At 38.2% G+C, this 9,329-nt stretch overlaps 1 protein-coding gene and 1 pseudogene across 1 annotated transcript; one reads left to right on the top strand and one right to left on the bottom strand.

Annotated features, from left to right (window-relative positions):
* Nucleotides 1-4,030: 4,030 nt before the first annotated feature.
* LOC109126952 (E3 ubiquitin-protein ligase SINA-like 7) lies at nucleotides 4,031-5,636 on the bottom strand. Its single transcript, XM_019230939.2, has 2 exons — nucleotides 5,317-5,636; nucleotides 4,031-4,861 (listed from the first exon to the last, which is right to left on the bottom strand). The coding sequence occupies exons 1-2, from the start codon at nucleotides 5,455-5,457 to the stop codon at nucleotides 4,181-4,183; spliced, it is 822 nt and encodes a 273-aa protein (XP_019086484.1). The 5' UTR covers nucleotides 5,458-5,636; the 3' UTR covers nucleotides 4,031-4,180.
* A 1,121-nt stretch (nucleotides 5,637-6,757) lies between these two features.
* On the top strand, nucleotides 6,758-8,529 carry LOC147933190 (CBL-interacting serine/threonine-protein kinase 9-like; annotated as a pseudogene).
* Nucleotides 8,530-9,329: the final 800 nt, after the last annotated feature.

Genomic DNA, 9,329 nt, shown 5'->3' with positions numbered 1-9,329 from the left:
AAACTGCCAATTTAGATTGTCATATGCTTTGGCAAGGTCAACCTACAGACAACCTCGAGTAGTATGACCAGAAGCATGAAATTTATTTACCAGCTTTGACGCAAGGAGAACATTCTCACAGAGACGTCTACCTTGGACAAAGCCCACCTGGTTTCCTTGCACTGCGTCTGAGATAAAAAGCTTCAACTTCTGTTTAAGAAGTCTCGCTATGACATTGTAAACAGTTGTGCAGCAAGAGATAGGTCGAGACAAAGGAATAGTATCTGCTCCCTGAACTTTAGGAATAAGAGTAATGGCAGTAGCGTTGAAACTCCTTGGAAAGTGACCAGACGTAAAGAACTCTTGGACAGCTGCGACAATTTTTTGACCTACAATATCTCATGCTTCCCGAAGAAACTCTATAGGGAAGCCGTCAGGGCCTATAGCTTTCGACTTAGGCATAGAGACAATTGTTCTTCTAATATCACCGACTGAGGGAAGATCCATGAGTTGGGCTGCTAGATCCGGCACACACCTGAACGAAATCAACTCTCCAATCTCATCCACTGATAGTGGATACACCTCAGCATTCTCAGCACCCAAGAGCCCTTGGTAATAAGAGACTAGAGATCCTTAATTTGGACCACATTGTAAATCAACTCATCATCTTGGCCCCGTAAAAACTTTATACAGTTTCTACCTTGGTTAGCAATAACGGACTTAAAGAAAAATTTCGTATTAGCATCCCCTTCCGCCAGCCAACGAACCCTGGACTTCTGTCTATAGAATGATTCCTGAGCACTTGCAAAGAAGTTCCATTGTTATCTTGCTACAAACTCTGCTCGAAATAATGAGTCCGACGGTGATCTCAGTAGCTCTGCCTGAATAGACTCAAGATGCTCCAAAGAGTCCTTACTTTTCTGCTGGATATTACTAAACCCCTCTCTATTCAACTGCTTGCAAGCAGCTTTAAGATTCCTCATCTTTTGAGCCACAGTATATAATGCAGAACCAACAGGAACCTCCATTGCCCAAGCTGACGCCATAGCCTCTTTGAATCTAGGGTGAGTGGATAAAAACGAGAAGTATTTGAAGGATTTTCTACCTCTCTCCAAGGGAGCAGAAAGATTCACTAAAGCACGAGAGTGATCAGAATCCCCCGGAGGATCAAAGACTGTGATAGCTTCAGGAAAGGATTCCCGCCAATGGTCATTGACTAGAACCCTGTCTAACTTCCTCAACACCGGATCATCCTCCTGATTGTACTTCCATGTATAATAAGCACCTCGACTAGGTAAATCAGACAAATCATTTTCTGACAAACAGAGACTGAATTCCGACATACCCGTAAGTGGCAAGGGATGATGAAGCACCGAATAATGTTCATTGGCTGTTAGGATTTGGTTGAAGTCCCCTAACACCAACAAAGGAGAGTCTCTTGCAGGAGAGTTCTGAACTATGGTAGTAATGTCATTCCATAGGTCCCTTCGTTGAATCAGAGTATTGTAACCATACACAGAAGCAACTGCAAAATTTTCCTTCGTCTCCGGAATATAAACACCGCATAACATTAACTGAGCTGACTTGTAATAACAGATGACAGAGATAGATGGGTCCCAAACCACCCATATTCTGCCATTGTCCGCAAAAGGGTAATTATAATCTCCTCTCCACCCTGGAAAGGAGGCCTGCAAAACTTGATCCGCATTCTCCTCCGAGACATGCGTCTCCAAAATACTACCCATAACTGGCTTATTTCTGGCCATCCAACCTCTAACAAACCTCTGTCTAGAGAAGCTGTTCAAACCTCTAATATTCCAACAAAAAACCTTCGTCATCCAAATAAACCCAAAAGTGAAGGTAGAGCTATGCTCTTTCAAGGATTAACAGCCACTAACCAAGGAACTACCTCGATTAGGCTGAGAACCTGACGCAGGAGAGGAAATCAAGTATTTCTCTGGACAAGACTTCATGTAATGAAGCTTCTCCTCACTCCTTTGTATACCAAACTGTTTCTTAGAGTCCATCTTAGCAAACTTTCAAACACTCATTGCTCCCGGAATTACATGCTGCTTTTCTCCTGCACCCTGAGCTTTCTTATCCTTTTTCTTTCATTTTGAACCAGCGTCGATCCCATTTTGAACCAGCGTCGATCCACTGATTCTCTACAATGAGACTCTCATCCTGCTCTTTCACCAACTGACTCTTAGATGCATATCTCTCTCTGATCCACTCATTAACGATCTCCTGAGTTGCATCCTACATGGAGCCATCACTCTTATGTTTAACACCTCTCTCGATTGGAGGATTACTTCTACTTCTCTCCTTTGCCTTCCCTGGAACAGGGGGTTCTTCCACTGGAAGCTTACGTGGCTCCAGAACCTCAGAAGAAGAATCCGCTGGAATAAGCTCCTCATTAGAATCACCAAGCTTCTCTTCTAAGTTACCACTCGACAAACCAGAATCAAGCATAACCTTTGTGTCAGCTATCGCAACTCCACCAGCTGAAAACCCTCCAGAAGTGCCTAAACCAGACTTCTTCATAAGCGGTTTAGGACACCTATTAAGTAGATGACCAAATCTATCACAGTTGCAGCATTTTGGAGGCAATCGTGGGTACGACACATTTACCTTGACTGAGTTCATAAGCTCATCCCTGACAATGATTGTCGTAGGAGGAGACTTATCCAAAGAAATTTCGACTTTCACCTTAGTATTGCCAAGATAATAAGGATCCAGTCTCGACTTTTCCGTGTGCAGTGGCTCACCGATAGCACTCGCAATCACGCTTATTCCTGAGATAGAGTACATCTGAGGCGGGACATTATGGAGCACTGCCCAAGTCGGCACCATTGTGAGTTCTAGTGCCTGGAGAGAAGCATGAACGGTCCAAGGATAAACGTTGAAAGTACAATTTCCAGCCTGCCAATAACCCAATTGTAATATCCACTCCCGAGTCTTCACACAGGGAATCAAAATGAGGCAAGACGTCTCCGAGACCTGGCGGATGGTAATGTTACCAAACTTTCCCCACACAGGATTGAGATCTGAGTAAATTTTTGCCGAAGGAGGAATTAACCCATGGAACTTAGCCATGATGTGACCCTTCCATTGAGTAGAATTGAGGCAGGAGGTTGGAAAACCGGGATCCCATCTTCAAAGGTAACCGGCGAGTTAATCTTCTTGAGGTTTCTTAGAGATGCCTTAAACCACTTTGCTTTAGTCGGAGCTGTGGAATGAGGTGAACTCATAGAGACCGAGGATGGATTGGAAGAGTCTTGGGAAGAGATTAGAACTGAAGTGGGATTTAGATCTAGGGATTGCGACGAAGGAAGGCAGGAGGGGTCTGGAAGATTTGGCTGATCCGACATCGTGAGAGGACTAGAGAAGGAGAAAAACAAGAAAGGAAAAGGAAGGAGAAAGGGGAAATTTTCGGCGAACGGTGTGAGACCGAACTCCGACGACGATTTACGAAAGAATGGCCAAAATCGCCAATAAGCTCTCAGACACACTTATCAAGGCCCCCTCACTTTTTTAATTGTATCGTTCATAATTCAGATAGCATTTGCTACCAAAGCATCTAAGAAACAGAACCAACGATGACAAGTGATGTTATTTTGGTAAAAAAATTATGAACTAGACAAAAAATAGAATAATATGAGCATGTTACTCTCTTATTTCAGATTTTAATGTTGTATAAGTTTTTAGTGGGTTCTCGAGTGGCCGGCCATTCTTTTATGTTGGTCATATATTTTCGTAATACTCTATTGGATGTTCTAAATGGTAATAGAGGATTACATCGATTTATGGAGGAGGAACAGAAATTTAGGAGTGCGTAATCGAGGTTTGTTCAATAGAAATTATTAATTGTTGGGAGATTGCTCTTGTGAGATAATTGAAAGCTTTTTTAATTAAAACTGAACAACCGAATTGGACATGGAACGGTCTCGGTCTATCCAAGATCCTCCATCTCATCAACAAGATGTGGGATGGATAATCCAAGGTGATCTTAAGAACGGCCAGGTCTCGTTCTTAGGCTAACAATGTAATAAAACTCAAAGAAGCAGCATCATTGTATATATTAACAAAAAAAAACAGTGACATACATAAACAAGAAACAAAAATCAAAAGAACATACAAAAGAGACTTAGACATCTTTTAATGATCCCATACAAGACCTAATCATAGAACCGTTCTTCATTTAGCTTTTCGATATACAAAGCTCCATCGCTAACACTTGACCACGCAAAAAACTGTTAGAAACAAACATGCAATCTTTATCTTGAGGGGTTTGAAAACAAACTCTTTGAATCCTCTTCATCTCCGGCGTTTCGTAGTGACTACAGATGCGTCCTTGAAAAGAGTAGGAGATTCGATATGAGAACTTCTCCACTTCTGGAGCCAATGGTGCAATACAATTTACAGCCACATAAACACCCTTTGGCTCTCTAAAACATTGCAGCACAAATAAAACTTTCTTTTCAATCGTCAAAAGAACGAAAATCTTATCGTTTATGGGCATCCGCACATGTCTCGGAGCACCAAAACTGAAGAAACAATCGAGTTTGAACGGGTGGGATATCATATAGTGACCAAATAGGCCATCATTGTATGAGCCAGTGTAATTGCATTCGGTGATTTCAGGGCAAGAACATAGAGAGAATCTGCAATACTTCTTCTCATGGTTTGATACTCTCCTCCCATAAGGAACATGCTTGGTGCAACCTAACTTTGCGTTTGGGCATGGGACAGTGACTGTCACTGATCTAAGAACACTCTCCATTGCTCTGCAACGTTTGTTACCAATGGGTAAAGCACATAAAGGACACTTATTATTGAGTCTTGGCCAGCAAATATGGCAAGCTACATGTCCCATATCACACTGAAATTCAAAAACCAAGGAGTTGCTATCAAATTCATATCAAACCCTATTTAACTAAAAGAAAGAATTTTTCAACTCTCCACATAACAAAACCAAATCAAAAATGTTATCAACCATTGATCGGAACATGACCAAAGACATACGAAATCTTACAAAAAAATTCTTAATTACCATCTATCAAATTACAAGAAGAATAAGAAAAAGATACTTTAGGTCAACTTATTAGATTGAATTTTTCTTTCAGCTATATATTTATATTAACTTGTCATCAATCTACAAGTAAAAAGGAAAAGAAATGAAGGCAAAAAAAAATTCATAAAACTAAAGATCAGATAAACAAACCCAAAGTAAAAGCTTACAAAATCAGGATCTCAACTTAACAACTAGGGCTACTAGAATGACCACAAAAATAGGTAATTATGTGGATACATAATGCAATATTCAAAAAGCGTAACCTGATAGACGGGAATAGCGAGTGGCTCGTAGCAAACGGGACAGTCAAGAACATCACGATCTAGCAACACCTCTGCTTGTCGTTGCCTCTTTTGCGACTGAATATTTCTCAAACCATTTCTATCTTCTGAGGAACACGTCATGTCGATTAAAAAGATTTGGTTATGCCCTAGAAAGAGGGATGTTTAGGTTTAAAAAGAAGAGATGGTTATGCCCTAAAGATCTTTGTTGTTGTTTAATCTTTTCCGTTTGAGATGCTTCAGATTAATTTTGGTTCATCCAAGGTTCTCATACCTCTTTGACTCTCCGTCTTCTCTTTCGGACTTGACTTTCGGACTTCACGAGTAGATTATTAGTTTTCATGGGCCCAGTATCGTGGACTGCTTATTGTGTAGTTGGGCTGCTTAGCCAATTAAGCCTTTTAGGCTGTTGGAACGGTGATGACATCTAGTGATTAATTTAAGAAATTACACAAGAAAGAAAACAATACAGTAGAGAGATTGATTAGTGGAAATTGATTTCATTGCAGATCATAGTTAATTACAAAAAACTAGGAGATACCCCGTGCTTTAAGCACGGGTCAACATTTTAAAAAAAATTATAATATACAATAAAAGTTATTGTTATATATTTTTTTAAAAGTTATTTTGTTTGAGATAATATATATTTTTTTAATTTTTCTGTAAATCTATTAGTCGAATTGAATACTAAGTATTTTGGAATATTATAGTATTTTATTTTTGACGTATATTACAGTTTTATATTGTTTGTTTGTTGTATTTGCATCATTATTTTGTGAAATATAAAGTAGTAATTTTAATATTATAATTGTGAGAAAATAAAAATTATTAATTTATCATCTATATAAATTTAGTTTACCAACCCGCCAATGTGGAAATTAAAACATATATTTTTCATAGATTGATTAATATATCTTCGTTTTTAAAAATTCAAATCACAACATATGCAGAAAAAATTCTGCACTTTATTAATCATAATTATTATATGAAAATTCTAAACAAATCTATATATATAAAGTAGACTTTGCTCATTCCTTGTGCGCCACCTCAGCATACCAATGTGTGTAATATGGCCTTAACAAATCGAGTTAGCCCATTTTCGTTCTCGATTATTTCCTTCTTCTGTGTTTCCAAGCCCAGTTCATATTTTCTCTCAGGGCCCAAATATCATTATCTGTTTGCTTTGTTCTCCAAATAAACCCTTTCTGCACGAATGTCTTCTCCACCGTCTTCTGCTGTGCGACCTCAACCTCCCCGTCTTCATGTTTCCTCCCTTCTATCGTTATCGTTTGGTTTACCTCTGAAACCGCCTAATCTGTCCTTCAATGCTTTCTCTTTCAATAGTAGTCCCACTACTTCTCATTCAATTTTGTGTTCCGCTTAATCATTCCTTTAATGTTTTCTCTATCAATAGTAGTCCCACTACTTGTCATTCAATTTCTGGTATTTCAATTCCTATATAACGCCATCTTCTCCAATTTCATTCTTTTTACAATTCCTCCAATATCTGAAATTTCTATTATCTATTATGGATTCTAATGTTCTTTCATTCGCTAATCTGAAGGCCGGACGCCTACACCAACAGATTATAGGGAGGATGCAAAGCATATAAAGTGTTCTGTATGCGCTCCAAAGATAGAATCATATATAGGCTCTAATTTCGAGGGCATATTTGTTTAACTTGCGGGCAGGTTTTGTCGGACAAAGGCTATGACGGAGCAGCAGCAGATATCTGGTCTTGTGGTGTAATTCTAGATGTGCTCATGGCTGGTTACTTGCCTTTTGATGAGCCTAATCTCATGACATTATACAAACGTGTAAGTTTTCTCTTCCTCTGCTTCTTCTTACTTACTTTTCCTCAGTACTTTCTTAATCTCATCTTTGGTGTACTTCAGATATGCAAGGCTGAGTTTAGCTGCCCACCATGGTTCTCTCCAGGTGCCAAGAGAGTCATTAAGCGTATTCTCGAACCCAGCCCTGTAACCGTAAGCACCTCTTACATGAATGCATAACTTGAGATGTGTCAACCATAAGATCAAATGGTCTCAAATGTGCAAGGGCTTAACAATACTTCTTTTTTTCTGTCTATATTGCAGAGAATAAGTATTGCAGAGTTACTAGAAGATGAATGGTTCAAGCAAGGATACAAGCCGCCATCATTTGATCAAGATGATGAGGACATCACCATAGATGATGTTGATGCTGCTTTCAGTAACTCCAAGGTTAAAAAAAACCATCCGCGCCATTTTCCCAATATTCTTTGTAGTTCATTTACAGTAAAGCAACTAATACTACTCTGTTGTGCATGTGTTGTTACTATAGGAATGTCTTGTGACAGAGAAGAAGGAGAAACCGGTATCCATGAACGCTTTCGAACTTATCTCTAGCTCAAGAGAGTTCAGTCTTGAAAACTTGTTTGAGAAGCAAGCCGTACGAACTCTTTTTTTACTTACTATTTGTTTCGATTGTCTAATATTATCATATGCATATATGGGGTAGTCTAACTAAAGCTGTTCTTTTATTGGTGTTGCAGCAACTTGTGAAGAGAGAGACGCGGTTTACATCTCAACGATCTGCGAGTGAGATAATGTCGAAAATGGAAGAAACAGCAAAGCCATTAGGCTTCAATGTCGTAAAGACAACTACAAGGTTTGTTTGTTTGTCTTCTTTATTTTGTCTGTGTCAAATTATGTCTTTGTAGCTCCAACATTATAAAACATTTGTTTGATAAAATCGCAGATAAAAATGAAAGGAGACAAAAGTGGTCGTAAAGGTCAGCTCTCCGTAGCTACAGAGGTAAGAAGAAAGATAGGTTTTGGTGATAACAACACTCCGGTTTGGTGAATACTGTTGTTTATCTAACTGTTTTGGTTTGGTCATCGATTTAATAAGTGTTTGAAGTTGCGCCATCGTTGCATGTGGTAGAGCTTAGGAAAACCGGCGGTGATACCCTTGAGTTTCACAAGGTAAATGTTTCAGTTCAATCTTTATCCGGTTCAGATCCGGTTAACACCTCGAGTAATTGGTTTATGTTTGAAATTATTTTTTGCAGTTCTACAAAAACTTCTCATCTAGATTAAAGGATGTAGTCTGGAATACTGATGCAGCCTCTGAAGAACATAAGCAATAAGATATAATAACAAATTGTTTATCAATTCAGATTTTTTTAAAAATTAAAGTCGAACTTGTATAATGAATAATTAGTAAAATTTGGAGTTGGCAAAACTAAAATATATTGCTAACAAAAAGAAGCCGAACTTATTAGAAGTGGGCTTATATGGAGGAGGTATAGATCCATAAGTTAGCCTTAGCCATATGCGATCTTCCTCAAAACTCGGTTTTGGCTTACTTTTATGTTTGACTCAAACGTCCAAGTCAAACAGTTAAATTAGTCAAACGTCCAATAAATGAAAGGGATCGTTGCGTCATAGTCGGGAAGTTCACTAATCGAGTATAGTTGAAACAATATTGTCACTTTGTGGCTACGGTTTTGGCAAGTGGCAACGATTCACACTTCACAATAACACAATACCGATATGGAATACAATGATAATAAAATAAATTAACTGGAAAACAACGTACAAAGTGTGGATCTAGATTTTTTTTTTAAATAATGGATTGGTTAAGAAACTGCAATTCCAAAAGTTATTTTTATGCTTTATAGATATATATTACACACACACACAAATGTTGTATATATAACCAATGATAAGACTATAAATTGTCCATGTCAATGATAAAAACTTAGAAAGAAATTGTGGCGGATAAAAAAGACCTGAAAAAATTGTCGCTACTTTGTTGCTAAATCCATAAACTTTTCAAAATAGATGACTATGATTTGGCAACAGAAACATGTGTAACAGATAAATTGGTTGCGTATTAGCAATTTAACATAATCAATCTATAATAGTCGATATAAAAAGAAAATCAATAAACATTTTGTCGTGGCGTTGTAATAGATTAGTACTGTGATTTAATATTATCCATTTAAATGG

Source organism: Camelina sativa, chromosome 12 (assembly GCF_030686135.1).
Source record: "Camelina sativa cultivar CO46 ecotype springtype chromosome 12, ASM3068613v1".
Taxonomy (NCBI): domain Eukaryota; kingdom Viridiplantae; phylum Streptophyta; class Magnoliopsida; order Brassicales; family Brassicaceae; genus Camelina; species Camelina sativa.
This window is presented reverse-complemented; position numbering and strand designations above follow the sequence as displayed.